This window comes from Anolis carolinensis, chromosome 3 (genome assembly GCF_035594765.1).
Source record: "Anolis carolinensis isolate JA03-04 chromosome 3, rAnoCar3.1.pri, whole genome shotgun sequence".
NCBI classification, from domain to species: domain Eukaryota; kingdom Metazoa; phylum Chordata; class Lepidosauria; order Squamata; family Dactyloidae; genus Anolis; species Anolis carolinensis.
The window spans coordinates 268,659,009-268,685,014 of NC_085843.1; the positions used below are offsets into that span (position 1 = coordinate 268,659,009).

General features: G+C 41.8%; 1 protein-coding gene across 6 annotated transcripts; it reads left to right on the forward strand.

Moving 5' to 3' along the window:
• Positions 1-2,425: 2,425 nt before the first annotated feature.
• On the forward strand, positions 2,426-24,873 carry gpr160 (G protein-coupled receptor 160). 6 transcript variants are annotated; one of them, XM_062976761.1, is made up of 3 exons: positions 10,418-10,678; positions 12,561-12,697; positions 23,577-24,873. In XM_062976761.1, the coding sequence occupies exon 3, from the start codon at positions 23,593-23,595 to the stop codon at positions 24,628-24,630; it is 1,038 nt and encodes a 345-aa protein (XP_062832831.1). In that variant the 5' UTR covers positions 10,418-10,678; positions 12,561-12,697; positions 23,577-23,592; the 3' UTR covers positions 24,631-24,873. The 6 variants fall into 6 exon arrangements, with proteins under 6 accessions (XP_062832830.1, XP_062832831.1, XP_003218187.1 ...); XM_062976760.1 differs by lacking the exons at positions 10,418-10,678; positions 12,561-12,697 and adding an exon at positions 2,426-2,599; XM_003218139.4 differs by lacking the exon at positions 12,561-12,697.
• The last annotated feature ends 1,133 nt before the right edge of the window (positions 24,874-26,006 follow it).

Sequence of the window (26,006 nt, forward strand, 5' to 3'; positions counted from 1 at the left end):
GTGGTCCCTACGTAGACTTGTCCACAGCCGCATGGGATATGGTAGACTCCTGCAGAGGTGAGAGGATCCCTCTGGTCCTTTGCTGAATGTAGCATTTGTTGGATTTTCTTACTGAGTCTGTAGGTAGTTTGTAGGTTGTGTTTCTTCATCAGCTTCCCTATGCGGTCAGTGGTTCCCTTGATCTTTGGTAAGAACACTTTTCCTCTGGGTGGATCTTTGTCTTCACTCTCATGGCTTGTTCTTGGCCTTACAGCTCTTCTGATGTTTGTGGTGGAGTATCCATTAGCCTGTAGAGCCCAGTTTAGGTGGTTCAATTAACCTTGGAGGAGGTGGTGTTCACAGATTATTTTTTCCCATTTCTAACTCAGGCCCAGATTTATAGTGTTTTATCTAATACATCCCAGTGTATAGTTTATGGGGAAAAAAGAAAAATAAATTGGCTTCACTTCCTAGGCCACTGTTTTCTGTCCATCTCTAACCAGTGGACGGCTGGAACCAGTACAAACCAAAAACCAAATTGAACTCCCAAAGCACAAAATCTGTCTATGCTCCTAAATATTTCCATATTTGTGAAAGTTGACAGTTTTAACAGAAATAAATTAACATAGTACAACATTCTCCAGCAAGTTATTTTTAACACAGCACATCTATAATTGATGCACTTTTAAAATTCCAGTCCAAAAGGTTGAATACATCTAAACTGTAGAATTAATGCTGATTGACACCACTTTAAGTGCCATAGTTATAGCTAACTGCTGCGGAATCCTAGGAGTTGTAGTTTGGTGAGGCACCTGCACTCTTTGGCAGAGAAGGATAAAGGCCTTGCAATACTGCAACTCTGAGGATTCCATAGCATTGAGCCATGACACTTGAAGTGGTGTCAAACTGCAGTAATTCTACAGTGCAGATGCACCTTATGAGGCTGGAAATCATGGAGATCCCTGAAGATGAAAAACAGGAAGATAATTTTGACAAAGTCATTAATTTTTAGGGCTTATCTTTTAAAGATTGTTACTTCTTTAAAAGCTTTTTTTTTGTATAAACCAAGACCTATATTTCTGATTTCAATCATGTTTGCCCAAATCTCCACTTTGTCAGTTTATTGACAACTGATAAAAAGGGCAGCATTTAAGTAGGGAGTATATCTGCTTCTCTCATTGGCATCAATAGTGATCATGCATTAACATGGGCTGAAATTATTTGCATATACTGAACCTGGAGATAATCACATTGGGTGTGACCATGTTCTGTTTGCACATTCGCATAGGCTTTGGGTGGTCCTTTATATTCCAGGGTCAATAAAGCAGCAACATGTGGAGACTGTTCTTTCTATTTTTCCATTCAGACCTCAAAAATGACCCGTTTCCCTAGCTGCAAAAATTAACTGACATTAAAAAGGGTTTTTTTTTGTGTATTTTAATTTTTGCTTAATGGTGTCTCTTTATGATTCAAACAATCCATTTGCTCCTCCCTTTTGCCGTAAGGGCAAGAACAGGTTGTACTATACGACCTTGCTAGAATTGCTTGATAAGTTCCTTTTCATAAATCTGAATATACGAGTAGCTTGACAGTTACTGGAATTAACTTTCGATGAGTTACAGTTGAGCCTGTTGCGGGTGGGAGTTCTGTGCATTTGATTATTGATAGATTTGATTGTTTTCTCAAGGTTCTTGAGTGTGACTCTATAGCCAGCTTCCTCCAGAAAACCATTTTATTATCAGAGAGACTACTTTTCTAGGAATCTTTACATCCTCCAGTACAATTCTATGGTCATCTTCCAAACCTAGAAATTTCTAGTGGGGTGTTCTCTTAGATAAAATAGAAATAGCAGTTTTTAATTGCATTTTTCATTTGAACGGGAGTCCTGTGTCCTTGGCCCCAGCAAATGTGGAGGTCTGACTATATTTTCTTTTATGTAATACAGTGTCTTTTATTCTCCATAACATTTCCTAAGCAACTCCAAAAATAGGCAGCATTTATGATAGAACCGTACACTAAATGTTTGGATGCATGGCTTCTTTTTACCCATTACTGCACCCCATTCATCCCTGTTATCTTATTTCTCCCCAGCTTCTGGGCTTCAAGATTATTACAGAAGATAAGACATAAGCAAAGGAAGAAATAAACAAAAGGAAATTATATGGAATGGTACAACCCCACAGGAACAAAAGAAACAGTGAAATGAAAGGCAGAAGGGAACGGTAGCCCTTTTGATCGGCTGATTTTCAGTGCTTGGCTGTAGGCCCTGGCTTGCAGGGCCTTCAGCCAAGCGCTGGGTGCTCAATGCTCATAGGCCCTGCCTGCCAGGCCTACAAGCATCAAATGCTCAATGTCTTGTAGGCCCGGCTTGCAGGGCCTACAGTCGAGCACCGAACGCTCGATGCTCATAGGCCCAGCTCACAGGGCCTACAGTCGAGCACTGCCAGTCCAATGGCTCATAGGACTGGCTTGCAGGGCCTGGAGCTTTGTCGCCCAAGGCCTGAAAGTTTTTTGTTTTTTTCAGACCTTGGATGGAAAAACCCATTTGTATAGGTGCCCGTTTCTGTAGGTGGCGGACAGAAACGGGAACGGGGCCATACGAATGGAACCAACAGAAACGGTAAGTAATTCCATATAAATACACAAGTCTATTAGATAGTTCTATAGACACCCCTATGACCAAGGGAAGCAGGTTAAAATCAATGCTGCTAATTTGAAATTTCCTTTATCTGCATGACTTTTATAGGCCACAATTCTGGCTGTTGTTAACAAAATTCCACTCTTGATTAGATATTTTTCCTCGTACATTTGATTTTAGCTACAGTAGAGTCTCACTTATCCAAGCCTCTGGATTATCCAAGCCATTTTTGTAGTCAATGTTCTCAATATATCGTGATATTTTGGTGCTAAATTCGTAAATACAGTAATTACAACTGCATATTGAACTACCTTTTCTGTCAAATTTGTTGTATAACATGATGTTTTGGTGCTTAATTTGTAAAATCATAACCTAATTTGATGTTTAATAGGCTTTTCCTTAATCCCTCCTTATTATCCAAGATAGTCGCTTATCCAAGCTTCTGCCGGCCCGTTTAGCTTGGATAAGTGAGACTCTACTGTATTTTGCCTCCATTGGCTGAGCTTTTCATAATGTTAAGAAACTTGAGGAGGAACAAAGAACACTAGTTAGTTAAATGAGTTATAGAGTTTCCTCGTATAAGGAAAATGTGGGAGCAGTGCTGGGCAGGAATTAAAAGAGAATACAAATGTCAGGTATAATTTGAGCTGGATTAATGACAAAACCCATTTTGAATGGAGGATTTAGGCCAAGAGCGAATAAAGCAGGAAATACAAACATGCACATGTAAAGTTCATTTAGTCTGTAATTGGCTCTGCTCTGTTCCCACATAACCAGGGCTCCAAAAGTCTGACTTTCCTTACATCGAAAGTAGTTTTACAAAGTCTTTAGCCTTCTCCACCTTAGGTCCCATCTACACTTGCTGTTATCGAGAAATCACCCCCCTTCATCTAATAACAATAATTATAAATTTATAACATTTTTGTAGACCTTAGATGGTCTTAGCTGACAAATTAGCTGGCAAATGCACACTGTTTTTTGTTCCTTGTCAGCCAATCAGAAGAAGACAGCAGATTAAGCAGCTTTCTGCAAATCTGGTCTTATATATAGCTGCACCGCGCTCAATGTCTCCATTTTTCCTCCATTTGGTTTCTGCATATTTCATAAAACTTATAGGAATACTAACTAGCTTTTGGAGAATTCATTTTCTTTGTGTCCTTTCATTCAGTCTATCTCCCTCTGTTGAAATTATCCAACCCCATCCACCAATTTATATTTTCCAAATTTCCATAGCTAGGAAGGGGTTGATGGGATGGGGGTGAAAGAGAGAGACTGTGAGTTTAAAATGCCATTTTAAATGTATTTATTTTATTTTAATCTGTTTTTAGCACATTATCACTATTTTGTATTTGCACATTTTTGTATTTTGCACATTTGTATTGTGCTTTTCAGCCCCGAATAAGTATGGGATAAGGATTGTTAGCGTGCCTATAGTTCCACGAGGAGAAAGGCAGGGTAATAATAATAATAATAATAATAATAATAATAATAATAATAATGGCTAGTAGCTAGCCACTAGTAGCTACATATATATATATATATATATATATATATATATATATATATATATGTAAAAGGTAAAGGTTTTCCCCTGACGTTAAGTCCAGTCGTGACCGACTCTGGGGGTTGGTGCTCATCTCCATTTCTAAGCCGAAGAGCCGCCGTTGTTCGTAGACACCTCCAAGTTCATGTGGCCAGCATGGCTGCATGGAGCGCTGTTACCTTCCCGCCGGAGCGGTACCTATTGATCTACTCACATTGGCATGTTTTCGAACTGCTAGGTTGGCAGGAGCTGGGGCTAACAGCGGGTGCTCATTCCACTCCCGGGATTTGAACCTGGGACCTTTTGGTCTGCAAGTTCAGCAGCTCAGCGCTTTAACATACTGTGCCACCACCAGGGGCCCATATATATATATAAAAATTTAAAATTCCTAAAAATCAGTGCATGACTGGATCTTTCTGAAAACTGGCAGGCTTACAGTCGTAAATATGGCCTCTAAGTGTGTCAAGTTTCATCATGATAGCCAAAAACAGACTTTTAATTCTCTGAGGCTGAGAGAGTGTGACTTGCCCAAGGTGTTTAAATTGGATTAATTTCCTAAAAGTCAGTGGATGACCAGATTTTTGACACTTTACAGAAATGACACCCTGCTTATGCTCTGTCACTGTGGATATATTCAAGGAGATACCCCTTTCGGTTTATTTATATATATATTTGTATTTTTAAATCTGTAAAACGAGTGGATGATTGGATTTTCTGAAACTTTATAGGAATGGTGTTCTGCTGATTTTGGTAACACTGTCATATAATAGTGTTTAACTGCATTGAACTGGATTATATGAGTCTACACTGCCATATAATCCAGTTCAATGGAGTTAAACTACATTCTGAAGCTGCATTATAGGGCAATGTAGATGTGGCCAAAGATTGCTGCTCACCAAACTACAAATCCCATTATTCTGTGGCATTGGGCCATGGCAATTAAATTGGTGTCAAACTACATTAATTCTATATTTTAAAAATTAAAGGTTTTCTCCTGACATTAAGTCTAGTTGTGTCCAACTCTGGGGGTTGGTGCTCATCTGAATTTCTAAGACGAAGAGCAGGCGTTGTCTGTAGACACCTCCAAGGTTATGTGGCCGGCATAACTGCATGGAGCGCCGTTACCTTCCTGCCGGAGCGGTACCTATTGATCTACTCATATTTGCATGTTTTCGAACTGTTAGGTTGGCAGAAGCTGGGGCTAACAATGGGAGCTCACCCCACTTGCTCACCTTTTGGTCAGCAAGTTCAGCAACTCAGCAATTAAACCCACTGCACCATCAGGGGCTCCTAATTTTACATTTTAAATGTACCTTAAATGAGAGCCCAAATGTGTCAAATTTTAATAGTTTCACTTAGGGCTTGCTTAAAACTTAGCAAATTTAAAGTACAAAACGGCTTACAACATACAGTTTCCTACCTCGGGGCAATAAGGTGATGACTAAGAAGAGCTGGGTGTCCTTTGTGAAATAGTATAACAAAAATGCTTTATTATTTTGGATATGTCTGCTCCGCTTTTACAAAGGGTTATGAAGAGTGATCCAAAACACAACCAAAAACGATGAAGCACAACCACATGAAATAAAAGGGAGCAGTATTCAAGTCTCCCACCTTCCTTTTGTTAGGAAGGAACAGAGGTACAGAGGATACACGTATTAACACAGCTGACAAATTTTGAGTATCCCAATGGATGTTCAGAACCAATGTGGGCATATTCTATGGGTCACCTCAACTCCATAGGGTTTTAATGATCCAATCTGTGGAGAAGTAGCTTTGCAGTCCAAGCGGCAGCTTTGGTGAAGGCACCAGCACCTTTTCCCTGTTACAAAATAAGCCAATGTCCTGAGGCCAAGAAACAAGAACAGCCTGTAAAAATATTCCCAAAGAGGACTGTGGTAGAGTCTCCTTCTTTTTCTGAAGGTTATTATTAAACAAAAGCTTGAATGAACGGCCACCTGTCAGGAGTACTTGGGTTGCTGTCTAAGTTGCTGGGCCCTTTGGGTCCCAATCCTGAGAAAATACTAAGGATATCATTAAGGATACTAATACTAATACTGATACTACACAGAGAAGCCATTGAAATCCACAAACATGTGGACAATTTCAACTGAAATAAGGAAATCATGAAAATGAATAAAATCTGGCTACCAGTATTTAAAAGACTCTAAAATCAGGACAGTAAATAAAGAACTATACTCAAAAAACAGAGGAATTCCAGATAGGAAACAATCAGGGCCAGCTAACACCTCCCAACAAAGGATTCTCCCGGCAGGAATCAGCCAGGCCTTGAAGCTGCAGAGCTTTTTCAATGCTGTTGTCGATGGCTTTCATGGCCAGAATCACTGGGTTGTTGTGCATTTTCCAGGCTGCATGGTCATGTCCCAGAAGCATTCTCTCCTGACGTTTTGCCCACATCTATGACAAACATCCTCAGAGGTTGTGAGGTTTGTTGCAAACTAGGCAAGTGGGGTTTATATATCTGTATAATGTCCAGGGTGGGAGAAAGGACTCTTGTCTGTTGGAGGCCAGTGTGAATGTTGATTAGCATTAATAGCCTTACAAGCTTCATTCCTGCCTGGGGGAATCCTTTGTTTGGAGGTGTTGGCTGCCACTGATTGATTCAGCTGCATAGTATACGGTAGACTCCTGCAGAGGTGAGAGGATCCCTCCTGTCCTTTGCTGAACGTAGCATTTGATGAATTTTCTTAATGGGTCTGGAGATAGTTTGTTGGAGCCCTGGTGGTGAAGTGTGTTAAAGCGCTGAGCTGCTGAACTTGCAGACTGAAAGGTCGCAGGTTCAAATCTTGGGAGCGGAGTGAGCGCCCACTGTTAGCTCCAGCTTCTGCCAACCTAGCAGTTCGAAAACATGCCAATGTGAGTAGATCAATAGGTACCACTCCGGTGGGAAGGTAACGGCACTCCATGTAGTCATGCCAGCCACATGACCTTGGAGGTGTCTACGGACAACGCCGGCTCTTCGGCTTAGAAATTGAGATGAGCACCAACCCCCAGAGTCAGACATGAAAACCTTTACCTTACCTAGATATTTTGTAGGCGGCAAGGCCAAGAACATGCCATGAGAGTAAAGACAAAGATCCACCCAGAGGGAAAGTGTTCTTACCATAAATCAAGGGAACCACTGAAACACAACCTACAAAGGGTTGTTGTATGTCTTTCGGGGAACCACTGAAACAACCTACAAAGGGTTGCTGTATGTCTTTCGGGGAACCACTGAAACACAACCTACAAAGGGTTGTTGTATGTCTTTCGGGGAACCACTGAAACACAACCTACAAAGGGTTGCTGTATGTCTTTCGGGGAACCACTGAAACACAACCTACAAAGGGTTGTTGTGTGTCTTTCGGGGAACCACTGAAACACAACCTACAAAGGGTTGTTGTGTGTCTTTCGGGGAACCACTGAAACACAACCTACAAAGGGTTGTTGTGTGTCTTTTGGGGAACCACTGAAACACAACCTACAAAGGGTTGTTGTGTGTCTTTCGGGGAACCACTGAAACACAACCTACAAAGGGTTGTTGTATGTCTTTCGGGGAACCACTGAAACACAACCTACAAAGGGTTGCTGTATGTCTTTTGGGGAACCACTGAAACACAACCTACAAAGGGTTGTTGTGTGTCTTTCGGGGAACCACTGAAACAACCTACAAAGGGTTGCTGTATGTCTTTCGGGGAACCACTGAAACACAACCTACAAAGGGTTGTTGTATGTCTTTCGGGGAACCACTGAAACACAACCTACAAAGGGTTGTTGTGTGTCTTTCGGGGAACCACTGAAACACAACCTACAAAGGGTTGTTGTGTGTCTTTCGGGGAACCACTGAAACACAACCTACAAAGGGTTGTTGCGTGTCTTTCGGGGAACCACTGAAACACAACCTACAAAGGGTTGTTGTGTGTCTTTCGGGGAACCACTGAAACACAACTTACAACGGGTTGTTGTATGTCTTTCGGGGAACCACTGAAACACAACCTACAAAGGGTTGTTGTATGTCTTTCGGGGAACCACTGAAACACAACCTACAAAGGGTTGTTGTGTGTCTTTCGGGGAACCACTGAAACACAACCTACAAAGGGTTGTTGTGTGTCTTTCGGGGAACCACTGAAACACAACCTACAAAGGGTTGTTGTATGTCTTTCGGGGAACCACTGAAACACAACCTACAAAGGGTTGTTGTATGTCTTTCGGGGAACCACTGAAACACAACCTACAACGGGTTGTTGTATGTCTTTCGGGGAACCACTGAAACACAACCTACAAAGGGTTGTTGTATGTCTTTCGGGGAACCACTGAAACACAACCTACAAAGGGTTGTTGTATGTCTTTCGGGGAACCACTGAAACAACCTACAAAGGGTTGCTGTATGTCTTTCGGGGAACCACTGAAACACAACCTACAAAGGGTTGTTGTATGTCTTTCGGGGAACCACTGAAACACAACCTACAAAGGGTTGTTGTGTGTCTTTCGGGGAACCACTGAAACACAACCTACAAAGGGTTGTTGTATGTCTTTCGGGGAACCACTGAAACACAACCTACAAAGGGTTGTTGCGTGTCTTTCGGGGAACCACTGAAACACAACCTACAAAGGGTTGTTGTGTGTCTTTCGGGGAACCACTGAAACACAACTTACAACGGGTTGTTGTATGTCTTTCGGGGAACCACTGAAACACAACCTACAAAGGGTTGTTGTATGTCTTTCGGGGAACCACTGAAACACAACCTACAAAGGGTTGTTGTGTGTCTTTCGGGGAACCACTGAAACACAACCTACAAAGGGTTGTTGTGTGTCTTTCGGGGAACCACTGAAACACAACCTACAAAGGGTTGTTGTATGTCTTTCGGGGAACCACTGAAACACAACCTACAAAGGGTTGTTGTATGTCTTTCGGGGAACCACTGAAACACAACCTACAACGGGTTGTTGTATGTCTTTCGGGGAACCACTGAAACACAACCTACAAAGGGTTGTTGTATGTCTTTCGGGGAACCACTGAAACACAACCTACAAAGGGTTGTTGTATGTCTTTCGGGGAACCACTGAAACAACCTACAAAGGGTTGCTGTATGTCTTTCGGGGAACCACTGAAACACAACCTACAAAGGGTTGCTGTATGTCTTTCGGGGAACCACTGAAACACAACCTACAAAGGGTTGTTGTATGTCTTTCGGGGAACCACTGAAACACAACCTACAAAGGGTTGTTGTGTGTCTTTCGGGGAACCACTGAAACACAACCTACAAAGGGTTGTTGTATGTCTTTCGGGGAACCACTGAAACAACCTACAAAGGGTTGCTGTATGTCTTTCGGGGAACCACTGAAACACAACCTACAAAGGGTTGCTGTATGTCTTTCGGGGAACCACTGAAACACAACCTACAAAGGGTTGTTGTATATCTTTCGGGGAACCACTGAAACACAACCTACAAAGGGTTGTTGTATGTCTTTCAGGGAACCACTGAAACACAACCTACAAAGGGTTGTTGTATGTCTTTCGGGGAACCACTGAAACACAACCTACAAAGGGTTGTTGTATGTCTTTCGGGGAACCACTGAAACACAACCTACAAAGGGTTGTTGTATGTCTTTCGGGGAACCACTGAAACACAACCTACAAAGGGTTGTTGTATGTCTTTCGGGGAACCACTGAAACAACCTACAAAGGGTTGTTGTATGTCTTTCGGGGAACCACTGAAACACAACCTACAAAGGGTTGTTGTATGTCTTTCGGGGAACCACTGAAACAACCTACAAAGGGTTGCTGTATGTCTTTCGGGGAACCACTGAAACACAACCTACAAAGGGTTGTTGTATGTCTTTCGGGGAACCACTGAAACACAACCTACAAAGGGTTGTTGTATGTCTTTCGGGGAACCACTGAAACACAACCTACAAAGGGTTGTTGTATGTCTTTCGGGGAACCACTGAAACAACCTACAAACTATCTACAGGCCTACTAAGACCCGTGGACCTTCCACAGATATATAAACCCCACTTGCCTAGTTTCCAACAGACTTCACAACCTCTGAGGATGCCTGCCATAGATGCGAGAGAAACGTCAGGACAGAGGGGATGCTTCTGGAACAATGCCCGGAAAACTGACAGCAACTCAGCGAATCTGAATATGAAAGCGCCCTTGGCTACGGGCTTGGATCATTGGCCCCAGCCATGTCTCAATGCTATTGCGCTCCTGAGAGTTTGGTGGGAAGACTGCAAAGAACTTGCAAAGCGATAACCCCAACGGCTCCATCGCCCCGAGCCTTGGCGGTCCAAGGGGTGTCTTGGTGGGGAGGAGGAGGGCCTCAGAGCCGGGAGGGAGACCGGTTCTTCCCGCTGAAGGATGACATGTGGCCGGGCAGGCTCCTCCCAGAGGCAGCGCCTCCCCTTGTGCGTGCTTCTGCAGGCAAGGCTCCTCTCTCCTGCTCAGTCTGAGAAGAAGGCAGAGCCCTCGCCCTGGGGCTCCAGAATGGGAGGAGAAGCAACGGGAGAAAGAGGAGGTTGGTCAACTGGCAGGAGATGATTGATACTCATGGCATTTCATTGGGGGGCTCTTTGGAGAGAAGGAGGGGAGGGTCAGGAGGAGAGCAGGCAAAGGCACAGAATGGGATGAGTCTGCAGGGATCCTTTGGAGGGATCTCCAAACTGTGTTAAGCAGCAGCCTTCAATGTCTAGACCAGGCTGTGGGCATGGGCCAACTTTGGCTTTCCCTCCAGGTGTTTTGGACTTCAACTCCCACAAATCCCTAACAGCCGGTAGGCTGTTAGGGATTTGTGGGAGTTGAAGTCCAAAACACCTGGAGGGAAAGCCAAAGTTGGCCCATGCCTGGTCTAGAGAATGAAAGTTAGGGATTTGTGGGAGTTGAAGTCCAAAACACCTGGAGGGAAAGCCAAAGTTGGCCCATGCCTGGTCTAGAGATTGAAAGTTAGGGATTTGTGGGAGTTGAAGTCCAAAACACCTGGAGGGAAAGCCAAAGTTGGCCCATGCCTGGTCTAGAGAATGAAAGTTAGGGATTTGTGGGAGTTGAAGTCCAAAACACCTGGAGGGAAAGCCAAAGTTGGCCCATGCCTGGTCTAGAGATTGAAAGTTAGGGATTTGTGGGAGTTGAAGTCCAAAACACCTGGAGGGAAAGCCAAAGTTGGCCCATGCCTGGTCTAGAGAATGAAAGTTAGGGATTTGTGGGAGTTGAAGTCCAAAACACCTGGAGGGAAAGCCAAAGTTGGCCCATGCCTGGTCTAGAGATTGAAAGTTAGGGATTTGTGGGAGTTGAAGTCCAAAACACCTGGAGGGAAAGCCAAAGTTGGCCCATGCCTGGTCTAGACATTGAAAGTTAGCGATTTGTGGGAGTTGAAGTCTAAAACACCTGGAGGGAAAGCCAAAGTTGGCCCATGCCTGGTCTAGAGAATGAAAGTTAGGGATCTGTGGGAGTTGAAGTCCAAAACACCTGGAGGGAAAGCCAAAGTTGGCCCATGCCTGGTCTAGAGATTAGAAGTTAGTTAATACTGTCCAACAATACTAATAGAATCCTGTGCATGTCTCAAGTTAGGGAATAGAAGTACAGTAGAGTCTCACTTATCCAAGCTAAACAGGCCGGCAGAAGCTTGGATAAGCGAATATCTTGGATAATAAGGAGGGATTAAGGAAAAGCCTATTAAACATCAAATTTGGTTATGATTTTACAAATTAAGTACCAAAACATCATGTTATACAACAAACAGAAAAAGTAGTTCAATACGCAGTAATGTTATGTTGTAATTACTGTATTTACGAATTTAGCACCAAAATATCACAAAATATTGAAAACATTGACTACAAAATTGGCTTGGATAATCCACAGGTTTGGATCAGCGAGGCGTGGATAAGTGAGACTCTACTGTACCTAGATAGCACATGGGTTTGCAGAACTACTAGGTCTTGCACTATTGTGTTTCACAATATGTGTTTACACATGTCTCACAAACATGCTGAAATATGTGGGCCGATGAACACTGATATGGTAATAGAGTTCGCATGGCAAAAAACCTGCTTCAGAAAAAGATAATTGAGGAGGCTGAGCTAAACAAGAACTTCTGGTTTAGGCTACGCTGCAGTTACCTAAATATTTTGTTTTTTCGGGGCAGAGATGTTGTTCGGATATAGATAGAAACAAGCCTCATTTCCATCCTCTGTTTTACCATTTTTGGTGAGCTTTGGGTTAAGTCGGAAGCAATGATCATCACCCAGGATCTGCATTATTGTGAGATAATTTGCCTTGCATGAGTCGCATCCAATATTGTCACCCAAGTCTTCGTCTTTTCCTGTATAATCTCAGAGGCATGTTTAGCTTTTATTATCCACAAACACTCTTCCGAAAACTAAAAACAGTTCATTGTGTGTTCGAAGGCTTTCATGGCCGGAATTGCTGAGTTGCTGTGAGTTTTCCGGGTTGTATGGCCATGTTCCCGAAGCATTCTCTCCTGACGTTTCGCCCACCTCTATGGCAGGCATCCTCAGAGCTTGTGAAGTTTATTGGAAACTAGGTTAGTGAGTTTTATATATCTGTGGAAGGTCCAGGGTGGGAGAAAGAACTCTTGTCTGTTGGAGGCAAGTATGAATGTTGAAATTAATCACCTTGATTAGTACTGAAAAGCCTTGCAGCTTCAAAGCCTGGCTAATTCCTGCCTGGGGGAATCCTTTGTTGGGAGGTGTTAGTTGGCCCTGATTGTTTCATGTCTGGAATTCTTCTGTTTTCTGAGTGTTTTATTTATTTACTGTCCTGATTTTAGAGGGTTTTTTTAAAAAAAAATAATACTGGTAGCCAGTTTTGATTCATGTTCATGGTTTCCTCCTTTCTGTTGAAATTCTTCACGTGTGTGGATTTCAATGACTTCCCTGTGTAGTCTTGACATGGTGGTTGTTGGAGTAGTCCAGCATTTCTGTGTTCTCAAATAATATGCTTTGTCCATGTTGGTTCATCAAGTGCTCTGCTATGTCTGACTTTTCTGGTTGAGTTAGTCTCCAGTGCCTTTCATGTTCCTTGACTTGTGTTTGGGCAATGCTGCGTTTGGCGGTCCCTACCGTATGTAGACTTGTCCGCAGCTGCATGGTATACGGTAGACTCCTGCAGTTCATCTTAAAGGTACTGCTACATTTCTTTCTCTCCCCCCCCCCTTTTTGTTTTTTATTCTAACTTTATCTTCCCTTCGGTAAATTCTTTTTAAACTTTGCTGTGTATTGTTGACCCAAGTTTAATTAATTGTGTGTCATGTACATTAAGTCTACGTCAGTTCTGAAATAGTTCCTATGAGATGACTTCAAAATGACCTAACTCCCCGATGGATGCATTTAGACTTGCGATATCAGAGATTTGTTTATTTATTTACTTACTGCATTTATATCCTCCTCTTCTCACCCCAAAAGGGACTCAGGGCAGCTCATAACAGAAGGCACAATTCAATGCCACATAGACACACATGAAATAAAACCAACCATATAAATTAAAACCAAATAATTAAAAACATATCCCTCTTAAAACAAGTTAATTAAAACCATGCAATCCAAAGGTATGTACCAGGAGCCATTCCGGTCGTTAATTGCACTATTCCATGCTTACTTATTGCACTGAGTATTACTATTTCATTTGTTTATTTATTTATATACTAGCTGTGCCCGGCCACGCGTTGCTGTGGCGTTGTCTGGTGGTGTTGTTGAGAAATTGTTGAGGTAGTGGTGATTGGGCAGAGCTTAGTCCTCTAACTGGCAGCAATTGGATAAAAACAATTATTGCTCTCCCTCTAATTAGGACTTTATTTTTCTTTTCTTTTTGTTGTATCAACCTAGAGCCGTGGATGATGGGTTGTGTTGTCAAATTTCGAGGTTGGGGGGCCTGTAGTTTTGTTGTTTTGTCTGGTGCCCTGATTCCATCACTCTTTTATATATATAGATTGACCCTATTTATATCCTGCCTTTCTCTACCCCGGAGGGGTATGTATTTGTAATACATACAAATTAAGCTTAAAATAGATTGAGTTAAAATTAATACATATTAACATATAAAACATTATATTCAAGATAAAATCATGCCATACAAAAATCGTAGTCTGAGGCTGTTCCGTGGTTATTGCACTTATGCCAAATCCATTATTGCACTAAGCTATTCTCTGAAAGCCTGATCCCAGAGCCAGGTTTTTACTTCCTTTCTGAAGCCAGGAGGAAAATAAAGGCTTGGTCCCACATCCATGTCTTCACTTCCTTCCTGAAGGTCAGGAGGGAGGGAGCCGATCTAATTTCACTGGGGAGGGAATTCCACAGCCGAGGGGCCACCACTGAGAAGGCCCTGTCTCTCGTCCCCACCAGAGACAGATCCCCACCTGTGAAGGAGGTGGGATCGAGAGCAGGGCCTCCCCGGATGATCTTTACCTCTGAGATGGTTCATAGAGGGAGATATATTTGGACAGGTAAGCTGGGCTGGAACCGTTTAGGGTAGCGGTTCTCAACCTGTGCACCCCAAGGTGTTTTATCCTACAACCCACAGAAATCCCAGCCAGTTTACTCAAACATCTGGGGACCCACAGGTTGAGAATCACTGGTTTAGGGCTTTGTAGGCTAAAGCCAGCACTTTGAATTGTGCTCGGTAGCAGACTGGCAGCCAGTGAAACTAGCACAACGGGGTTGTATGCTCCCTGTAACCCGCTCCAGTAAGAAATCTGGCTGCTGTCCGATGGACTATTTGAAGAAATAGGTTTGCCTTATGGTTACCATAGGTTGGAAACAACCTGAAAGCACACAATAATAACAACAGCATCTGAGAGTGGCCATTGAGAAGTAAGCCCATTGACTTTGGTGCTACTCCCAACCAGTTTCATGTTTGCAGTGTCTTTCTGTGTCAATCTATACAAAATGTTGTCTTGTTGAGACTTGGGACGTGGAAAAAGAAAGTTCAGCTTCAGGGAGGGCAGAATTGCACAAATAATTTGGGGCTGAAAATCTCTTCTGTCTTTCTTTGCATGAATGACAATTCATAACAGTTGAATTCGGTACCTGTCTACTTAGAATTAAACCCCATTGACATCAGTGAAAATTATTCCCAGATAAATGCTAATGGAATTGGAGTGTGATCTTGATGGGAGTGGGGTTGGACAAGTGGGAAAGGAAAATTCCCGTTTTAAGTGTGAGAACTGCAATGATGATGATGGTGATGATGATGTTTAAAAGTTTAAAAATTCTATTTTGGAAGAGGGGTGGAAAGTCTCCTCTATCATTTTTAACTGCTTCTGAAGGGATGATAATAATAATAATAATAATAATAATAATAATAATAATAATAATAATAATATAATCTTTATACCCCGTCACCATCTCCCCGAAGGGACTCTAAGCAGCTCACAAAAGCACTACAAGTGCCGGACATAAAATAAACAATACATAAACTTATAAACTATAACAACATAAATTTACAACGGCAAACATACATAAAATGACACATACTATTTTTTTTAATTCATAAAATGCAGCGGTGCCTGCGGATAAAACTGGCAGTCTTAAGCTGACAATCCAAGTGCCGGAGTGAAGCAATCACTAAGTCCTCATAACCATTAAGATCTAATCAAGATCAAAGGTCTGTCTAAAAAGCCATGCTTTTAGACTAGACCGAAAAGCTAGTGGGGGCTAACCTAATCTCAGCCGGGGTGCCACCACCAATAAGGCCGTCTCTCTCGTCCCCACCAACCATATTCACATTCATCCAGAAGTAACATCCGCTGACTTCGGAGGAACGTAATGCCTCTCATACTCAGAATGAGTCCCTTTGGCCTTCTTACTGTATAGGAAGGGGGGAAAGAAACGTATGAATGTGGATGCAGATTTCCCCCTAAGACAGGGTGGGAAAAGTGTGCAACTGGAGTGCTGTTCAATGTTTTTAGAGCATCAGTTTCCATTGCATTCCCCATGTCACTTTGAAAATGGAATTGTGGCTTCTCCCTTCTTCAGCAACATGAACACTGATTTTAAAAAACCAAAAGTTCTGGCTTTCATTTCTGTCGTTTTACCTGAATTTATATGTAATTTTTCTACTTCCTGCCTAGATTGTTGTGTGTTCTGTCTCTGAGATGTGTGGTGGCGGAGCGGAAGAACTAGAGCATGTCAAGGCGTAACTTTCTTGACTTCAGAAAACGTGACTTTTTTCAGCCTTTTTCCTGTTTACTCTAACTTCTGATTGACTTCTTTCGGTGTCTAACAAATCGGAGATTGAGTTGCCTTCAGCAAGGATTATAATCAACAGACCTGCATTATCCTCCAAGGCAGGAAAAGGTAGCACATGCTAAATGTTTTGCAACCTCCACTTTAAAAAACAATATCTAGAGCTTTAGTATAGCATGGCTTAAGGCCATCATCTAGTGCCACCACCGACTATGCAGAAATACACAATTTAAATACTTCAAAGAGATGACTAACCAGTTTCTTTTTAAAAACTTTTCAAGAAGGAGAATTATCTACCCTACAAGATTGTCTATTCCAGTGGTTCTCAACCTGTAGTTCCCCAGATGTTTTGGCCTTCATCTCCCAGAAATCCTAACAGCTGGTAAACTGGCTGAGATTTCTGGGAGGTGTAGACCAAAACACCTGGGGACCCACAGGTTGTGAAGTATAGAATCTTAGAATAATAGAGTTGGAAGAGGCCTCATGGGCCATCCAATCCAAACCCCTGCCAAGAAGCAGGAAATCGCATTCAAAGCACCCCTGACAGATGGCCATCCAACCTCTGCTTAAAAGCTTTCAAAGAAGGAGCCTCCACCACAACCTGTGGCAGGGAGTTCCACTGCTGAACAGCTCTCACAGTGAGGAAGGTCTTCCTAATGTTCAGGTGGAATCTCCTTTCCTGTAGTTTAAAGCCATTGTTTCATTGCTGCGTCCAATCTGCAGGGAAGCAGAAAACAAGCTTGCTCCCTCAATGACTTCCCCTCACATATTTATACATGGTTGTCATATCTCCTCTCAGCCTTCTCTTCTGCAGGCTAAACACGCCCAGTTCTTTAAGCCGCTCCTCATAGGACTTGTTCTCCAGACCCTTGATCATTTTAGTTGCCCTCCTCTGGACACATTCCAGCTTGTCAACATCTCCCTTAAACTGCGGTGCCCAGAATTGGACACAGTATTCCAGGTGTGGTCTGACCAAGGCAGAATAGAGGGGGAGCATGACTTCCCTGGATCTAGATCTAGATGTTATACTCCTATTTATGTAGGCCAAAATCCCATTGGCTTTTTTAGCTGCCGCATCACATCGTAGGCTCATGTTTAATTTGTTGTCCACGAGGATTCCAAGGTCTTTTTCACACGTACTGCTGTCGAGCCAGGTATCCCTCATTCTGTATCTTTGCATTTCATTTTTTCTGCCGAAGTGGAGTATCTTGCATTTGTCCCTGTCGAACTTCATTGTGTTCATTTTGACCCATTTCTCTAGCCTGTTAAGATTGTTTTGAATTCTGCTCCCATCTATTCCTGTAGAATAGGACCACTGGTCTACTCTACTTTCAAGCTGTTCGTAATGCCAAGAAATTTCTCCTATATGTTTGGGCGGAATCTCTTCTTGTAATTTAAACCATTGGTTTATGCTCAACTCACTTTACTTCATCTTTTACTTGGCATCTCTTCAGATATTTAAATATGGCTATCCTATCACCTCTTATTTTTCTCTGCTCTGAGATAAACATACGCAGATAGTTACGCCATTTTTTAAAGGTCTTGGTTTCCAGACCTTTTACCATTTTGGTTATGAAGGCCCCTAGATTTTATTCCCATGTCAAATGTCACTGATCATTTATTTACGAGTATTATTTTTCCTGCCGAAATGTAGTACTTTACATATATGTATATGTTTGTATGGCACAGCGTTAAAGCACTGAGCTGCTGAAGTTGCGGACCGAAAGTTCGCAGGTTCGAATCCGGGAGTGGAGTGAGCACCTGCTGTTAGCCCCAGCTTCTATCAACCTAGCAGCTTGAAAGCATGCAAATGTGAGTAGATGAATAGGTACCACTCCGGCAGGAAGGTAACGGCGCTCCATGCAGTTATGCCGGCCACATGATCTTGGAGGTGTCTACGGACAATGCTGGCTCTTCGGCTTAGAAATGGAGGTGAGCACCAACCCCCAGAGTCGGACACGACTGGACATAATGTCACATATAAAACCTTTACCTTTTTATATGTGTGTATGCATACTCCTGTGTACTATCCAGTCATTGGGTGATTCATGGTGTCTCTATGGGTTTTCTTAGGCAAGAAATACACAGAAGTTGTTTTGTCAGTTCCTTCCTCTGAAATGTAGCCTACAGTCCTTGGTAGTCTCACGCCCATCCAAATTTGATAAGTATGCTCTCTATTTCTTCATTCAAGTGAGTTGTAAAGTTGTTGAATAACACTGAACCCAAGCAAGAACTGTGTGGCACTCCATTAGCAGCTTGCTTCCAGATTGATTTTCTGACATGTAGAGCCAAAAGGAAATTCTTATCTTCTTAGATCAAGTTCTTAATTTGGGAATCGCAACCACACCAGTGATAATACTGATCTGCTTTCTTAACCTGTCCGCTCAGTTGTGCTTCATTGTGCAGCAGAACATTATGAGGTAGACTAGGCAGTGTTTTACCAAGTCATTGATTTGGTTGAGTGCAACCTTGCTTATGAAACCAGCCAGGCTCTGCAGTCAGCAGGAAAGCAGACAGTAGCATTAATGCTTGAATAATGCCACTTTTATCCAGCAAAAGACCTGGTCCCAATCACCTCTGACTCAAACAGTTGTTTTCAATTAACTTTGCGTCAGCATTTGTATTATGAGATTTTTTTCTGTTGTGTTCCTCATTCTCTCTCTTTTTTAATGTGATCACTAAGCCTAAAAGTTTTGGGTTGCAGTGAAATGCAATTTGCAAGGTCAAAACATGAAAGCCATTTTATTTATGTTGATTTCTACAATTAGAGTAACGTTATTTAGTAGAGTAAGTCCATCAAGTGGATTTAAAATGGGAACATTACGTTTCTGTCATCTTGAAGGCATGGGTGAGCTTCCACTTAAGTTACATGATTTTGTTTCTGCTGAGACCATAATTTACCTTAAAAACAAATCTGTAATTTTTTCTGTTTCCAAAATGTGTGCCACCTTTACATGCATTGGGATATGTAGAGAAACCATTTGCTGTGCTAATGATAACAGCAAATGTCATGTAAAGGAAATACTTTAATCTGCAATACTCTTCTACTATATCCATTACTACTGTTGGGTGTCTGATGCACCTCTCAGCCTTCTCTTCAGTAAATCAATTTCTATTTAACAGTTGTATAAAAAATAATACATCCCAAAGGTAAAGGTAAAGGTAAAGGTTTCCCCTGATGTTTAAGTCCAGTTGTGTCCAACTCTGGGGGTTGGTGCTCATCTCCATTTCTAAGCCGAAGAGCTGGTGTTGTCCGTAGACACCTCCAAGGTCATGTGGCTGGCATGACTGCATGGAGCGACGTTACCTTCCCGCCGGAACGGTACCTATTGAACTACTCACATTTGCATGTTTTCGAACTGCTAGGTTGACAGAAGCTGGAGCTAATAGCGGGCGCTCACTCCGCTCCCTGGATTCGAACCTGCGCCCTTTCGGTCTACAAGTTCAGAAGCTCAGCGCTTTAACACACTGCGCTACTTGGGGGCTCCTCAATACATCCCTACTAAAAATGTTTTCTCGATGTCTTGGCTTTAGGCCTTTTTTGAGGGTTATTTGGGGCACTGGTTCAGAAAATTGCATTGGCTAGACTGCATCGGCTCTAGTTTCTTAGAAACTGTTATCATGGTTTTCTGTGGGTGAGCAGACGGCAACTGATATATGGTGTATATTCTGTATCTCAAAAACTAGAGCTATTAGGGAAAAACAGGTGCCATTTTTGGAACCAGGAAGTCAAATATACCTAGAAACAGGTCTAACATGTGAGGCACCAAAATGTGTGCTGGCCACTGTAATCATAGGAAGATTTTTTTTTAAAAAAATCGTATCAGTTCCATACTAATAACCTTGTCTGAAATCCATCATGGAATGCCTTCTTTTCCTCTTCATGATAAATATCCTGATTCATGGACTGTTGTATGAATCTCACCCCTCATAACATGAAGGATGTACCATGAAATATGAATATCATTCTTCACTAGCTTTCTCCTTGAAGAAGACAATGAGTAGTTTGAACATTTTCTTCCCACAGAGAGAAGATTTTTCAAGGCTGTTTTCAATTCAGGACTTAATCTCTGCAAAACTCACCCATGGTTATTTTATACAGAAACTATCATTTCTCTGCGGAAATATTTGTATACACATAATGGATATTCTTTCCATTTCTATCCTAGGACACAAGATCCTGGAAGCTATAGAGGATCAGGCCTGTTAGCACTTGAAAAGCACTTGGAAAGGAGACTATGAGGATATATTTAGAGGAAAGCAGTGGCAAGTCATCTATGAGTATTCATTGCCTAAGAAAACCCTATGAAATTCATTGGATCACATTAGAAATCAGTAAAAGCAAAAGTTTCTCACATCACAAGAAATAAAAGCAAATTAAATTTCACTTCTTTCTTGCACTTGCTTTCAGCACTCAATCTTGTGCAAATTTACTTTAAAGTAAAATAGTCCCCGGAGCCCCCGGTGGCGTAGAGGGTTAAACTGATGAGCTGCTGAACTTGCTGATGGAAAGGTCGGAGGTTTGAATCCGGGGAGTGGGGTGAGCTCCCACTGTTAGCTCCAGCTTCTGCCAACCTAGCAGTTCGAAAACATGCAAATGTGAGTAGATCAAAAGGAACCGCTTTGGCTGGAATGTAACAGCACTCCATGCAGTCATGCCGGTCGCATGACCTTGGAGGTGTCTCCAGACAACACTGGCTCTTTGGCTTAGAAATGGAGATGAGCACCAACCCCCAGAATTGGACACAATTAGACTTAATGTCAGGGGAAAATCTTTACCTTTACCTAAAATAGTCCCCAAAGAGTTTATGAAACTATTTTCCCGCCACTCTCCCAAAGGTTCCTCAGACCTCCTCAGTCCTTTGTTTTTTCGCCTCCTAATTATTGTTCCTTCTGGTATTTTTCAACATGCAATTCTAAAGGAATAAAAAAGATCAAGCACACAAATATACATCAAACTTCCATAGTCCTCACTGCTATAGCTGTGTTCAAATTGCAAGCGAAATAAAGCAGCTTTGATGACACAAGTACCTTTAGCGTTATTCAAAGTGATGGTCTGTGGACCAGACCTCAAAGCATTTGCTTCTAGATCCTGGAGATTCAAGGAAAGAAAGAGAGAGTTGTAGTCATTTGGGCACAAATGTGCCATTGGCCCTGGCATGTTGAGGGAAAAACAACTAACCAGTCCCCTATATCAGGTAGCCTGAGAAGCACTGCTGTAAGATAGAAGACGGCTGACTAATTTGCTGTTCTTGTGAGCATATGGGGATATCTGCACCCAAACAGATGAAGCAATAGTGGTTTTCTTTGTGTCTGACTTTTGAACATTAGGATATAATAAAGCAAAACAATTCCTCCTTTTCTTTTTGTGTGGAGTGGCACTAGAAAGATTCTTGAAAAGTCTCGTGCAGAACTGAAAGTAATGTAACCATGGATTAGCAATCCAGTCAGTTTGGGAAGTTGCTGGTCAGTTTTTCATAAGAAGCCTCTTTTGGCTTTGAATCTTTCATTCCGCTCCCATGTTATGCATTCCTTCCCATGGTATTATTAAGGGAAAAATAAACTTGTGCCTATGGACACTCCTGTGAGATGAGAGTGGGTGGGAATCTATTTCTGTGAGCCTTTGTAAGGCAGGGTTTGCCTCTGTCCCCCCCCCCCCCCCCCACCCGGGAGAGTAAGGATGAGGGATTGAAATACATCACAACCAATGCTGATTAAAAGCAGTAAGACATGCAGCGCTCCTCTCAGATTTGGGGATCTGTATTCCACCTTTAGTGTCCACTGAATTTTACTGCAGTATGACCCCCATATCCACAAGAGATGTGTTTCCAGTCTTTTTGTGGATACATGAAATATAATATATATATAATATAATATATAATAATATAACACTGTATTTATATTTCACCCTATCTCCCCAAGGGGACATGTATGTCACATACACGGCAAACATTCAATGCCATTAGGACAGACAGGACAGAACAGACAGAAAGGAGGTGCTTTATGTTGTGTCGACGTCCAGCTTTGGTGCCTTAGAGGTTGTGTTCAAATCCAGCTATAGGGAGGTGCTGTTGCTCCATCCTCTATGATGAAGAGCCATCAGGATGTCCTCCTCCTTTTTGGTCGCCAGGCTTTTTCCTTTATGGTGTCGGAAAATGCTTCCGCTTTTTAGCAGTACCTAATTTCTCTACTTACAGTTCTAAGCTGTTTTCAAACTGTTTAGGTAAACAGTGAGCTGGGCTGATAGTCGGGTGCTCACTCCGACCTGGGGCTTCGAACTGGCAACCTTTTGGTTAGTAGATGTTATTGCTGGTGGTGATTTACCAGCTGTGCTAAAGCCTGGCCCTATCATGAATAATCATGATAATCATGAATAATATAGCAAACTGTACTGAAACAAATAAGTTCTGGCCCAGGAATACCAGAGTCAGAGTGGAGGACATAGAAAATATTTAGGACATCTTTTGCTAGATGTGGATAACTGGAACTGTGGATATCAATCCCAGGAATCCTGGCGTCATACTGTACAAAGATTCAAAAGACCAGAAAGACCTGATTTGGCAGCAGTGACCTGTGGGTATGAGCCGACAGTGCTACATGACTGCTAGAATACTGAAATAGTCTTGGCCTGGATTAACAAAAGTCCAGGTCATGAAAGATGATACTTCTGCTGCGTTCTTCATTACTCGGATTGTATGAGGTTTGGGAAAGCCTAGTTTAAAAAGAATGTTGACAAATTAAGACTCCCATAAAAAGTTTCTTTAATTGAATCCCATCACAATGTGGTTTGCAATATTCATTCTTGTAACGTATGAAAAAGTCAACATAATGAAAAGCCAGGGTGCCATAGAAATGAGGTATGATTAAATCCTGAAGGATGCTAGGAAATCAGGATTTCAGTTGTTGGTTTTTTGTTCGGTGAAAATGTTTCTATTTTAATAGGATTTTGATGTGTGTTTTGACTGCTGTTTGTAATGTGTGTATTTCTATAGTTACATTTATGGATTGCTTGATTTGTGACTATCAGTAAAAATGGGTCAACATAGTTTTAATCAATCAGATTGCTCACAAAAAAATTCAAATCACAAGAATTAAACATATCTTAAAAACAGTATCCGAAGATTGGCCTATATGACAGAATGAAATTTTCCTGTGCAGTTTTAGATAATTGCTTATTAAGAGTTTTTGAATAGCTAACAATGCTCTTATCTTTTCTTTTAGGTATGAACCAGAAATAATGTTCACCCCATCTGAAAAAATGGCTGCTATCTTCTGTGAGAATTATTCCTTCCTTGGTCTTCAGCATGGACACATCTACTCTTCCTCTGAGGTTAATGGAGCTCTTGTGCTTATCATGCTGGGAAAAGTCATACTCAATCTCTACGTTTTGCGAGTCAAAAAACAGACTCTTCGCAAGAGTTTTTTGAGCTGCTTTTGCATTTCACTAGCCTTTTTTGACTTGGTGCTTCTCGTGACAATGGCTTTCATCTCTTATTTTCAGAACTTTATGCTCTGGGGCATCCGCTTCACTGAGTATCACATTTGTCTCTTGGCTCAGATCACAGCCTTAACCTATGGGATCTTACATTATCCAGTTTTTTTGGTTGCTGGTTTGGATTATTACATTACAATAACTCAAACTTCCAAGTCTCCCAATAGGTGTTGGACATTGCTGTATACATTTGCCGTCATCTTCACGTGGATTTTGGTTCTTTATTATGTTCTCTCAGGCAGCTTCATGGGGCTTGATGCAAAAAATCACATTTCTGCCTCTCCGTGTCCTTTGTACATCAGCAGCCAGAGTTCCTGGCTTTCACTAGGAATGCTCTTCATAATTTGCCTGGTTCTTGTATTCTGTTGGTCAGACATTGTACATATGGTATTATCAATTACGTTAATTTCCTTTGAGAGAGAGACTGTTTTTTTCTTCCCTTATGTGTCTGAATGTAGCCCTAAAGATCACACAAAGCACCTCTTGACAAGACTTCTCATCTGTTTTATGGGCACTTGGGCACCATTTGTTTTCCTTCAAATACTCATTGTGTTACTTGGTGCTCAGATTCCTGCATATATAGAAATGAATGTCCCCTGGCTTTATTTTGTCAATAGTTTTCTTATTGCAGTCACATGTTGGATAAGGCGGCAGCACATTGAGCTGAAAGAAGAGTCCTGGGATGTGGATCCATTTGTCAGCTGGAAATTCTGTTTCGTCCCTTTTAACTGCCAAGATGTAAAGGAAACTCAAAAGCCTGTTACTGAAATTGTAGTCTATTAGCAAGCTGTTGCAGGAGAACAATGTTTAATTATTACAATATTTTGGGGAGACTATGTTATTTATGTTATGTTTATGGACTTACACAAAGAATAACACATGAACATAGCTGGTTGGAAAACAATATGCTGCCAATGTGTAATTTGGGTATGTTTGGTGCAACATAATGAAATGCTGTGTTATTTTCCAAGTTGGATTTGTGGTATATGTATCTATTGCAAAATAAATTAATGGTGTTAGTAATAACTGAATTTCCTCATTGACAACCAAGGGTTATTCCAGCATGTTCAAGCAAAAAACAGTAAGCTCTTTTGAAATCAAAGGGACAGGTAACTAAATGTGGTATATGCTCATTTCGCAGTGAACTATGCTACAGATAAATAACTCGTAAGCAGCTCTCTCAGAAGGATGAAACAAAGCAAGGGGAAAGGTGGGAAATGAAATCAGAAAAATATGACTCTGAACTACAGCAACAAGAAAGCTCATAGTCTTCAATGCCAACCATAATGTAGTGGTTTGGGCGTTGGACTCTGGAGAACAGGATTCCCATTTGGCCATGGAAAGCCACTGAGTGGCCTTGGATAAGTCACTCTCTTTCAGAAGAAAAGCAAAGGCAACCACACTGAACAGATCTTGCCAAGAAAACCTTTTAATAGGGTTGACTTAGGGCCGCCATAAGTCAGAAATGACTTGAAAGCACACAACAAGAACATTGCTGCAATATTTGAATCTGCAAAATTGTACTGACATGAGGCCAAAGCACATTACAACAAATGCATACATAAGCTTATGAATACAGGAACAAATAAAGGCACATTGTCCCAAAGGCATTCTAGGCTTTTAAATCTGCGTCAGTTGAAACAACCTGAAAACATGCCTACACACAAGGCAATTACAAACGATAAGCTCCAACTTACCAAAATGTGCATTTTAAAGATAAGTCCCTAAAGAACTTTCGTGGAAATATACAACTCCTGTATATATTTGTAGATTCAGTTGTCCCAGACTTGTGGCATAAAAATGTAAGCAGAGCTGTCAAGCACTTATATAATTCAGTAAAAGTTTGCTCTATAATAGGCCGGGCTGTGGCGCAGGCTGGAAAGCAAGCCAGCTGCAACAAATCACTCTGACCAAGAGGTCATGAGTTCGAAGCCAGCCCGTGCCTGCGTCTTGTCTCTGTCTCTGTTCTATGTTATGGCCTTTATGTGTGCAATGTGATCTGCCCTGAGTCCCCTTTGGGGTGAGAAGGGCGGAATATAAATGCTGCAAATAAATAAATAAATAAATATAACCAGGACATGAGCACAACAGATTGTCTTGAGACAAATAGTATCTGATACTGGAGCTGAAATAAGGCAATTGCTGTAGCAAATGCATAG

Excerpts from the sequence above, each read along its gene's own strand:
- gpr160 (XM_062976760.1), top strand. The coding sequence starts at position 2,511 with ATGGAAAAACCCATTTGTATAGGTGCCCGTTTCTGTAGGTGGCGGACA. Across the intron at positions 2,600-23,576 it reads GAATGGAACCAACAGAAACG|GTATGAACCAGAAATAATGT; the intron begins GTAAGTAATTCC and ends CTTTTCTTTTAG.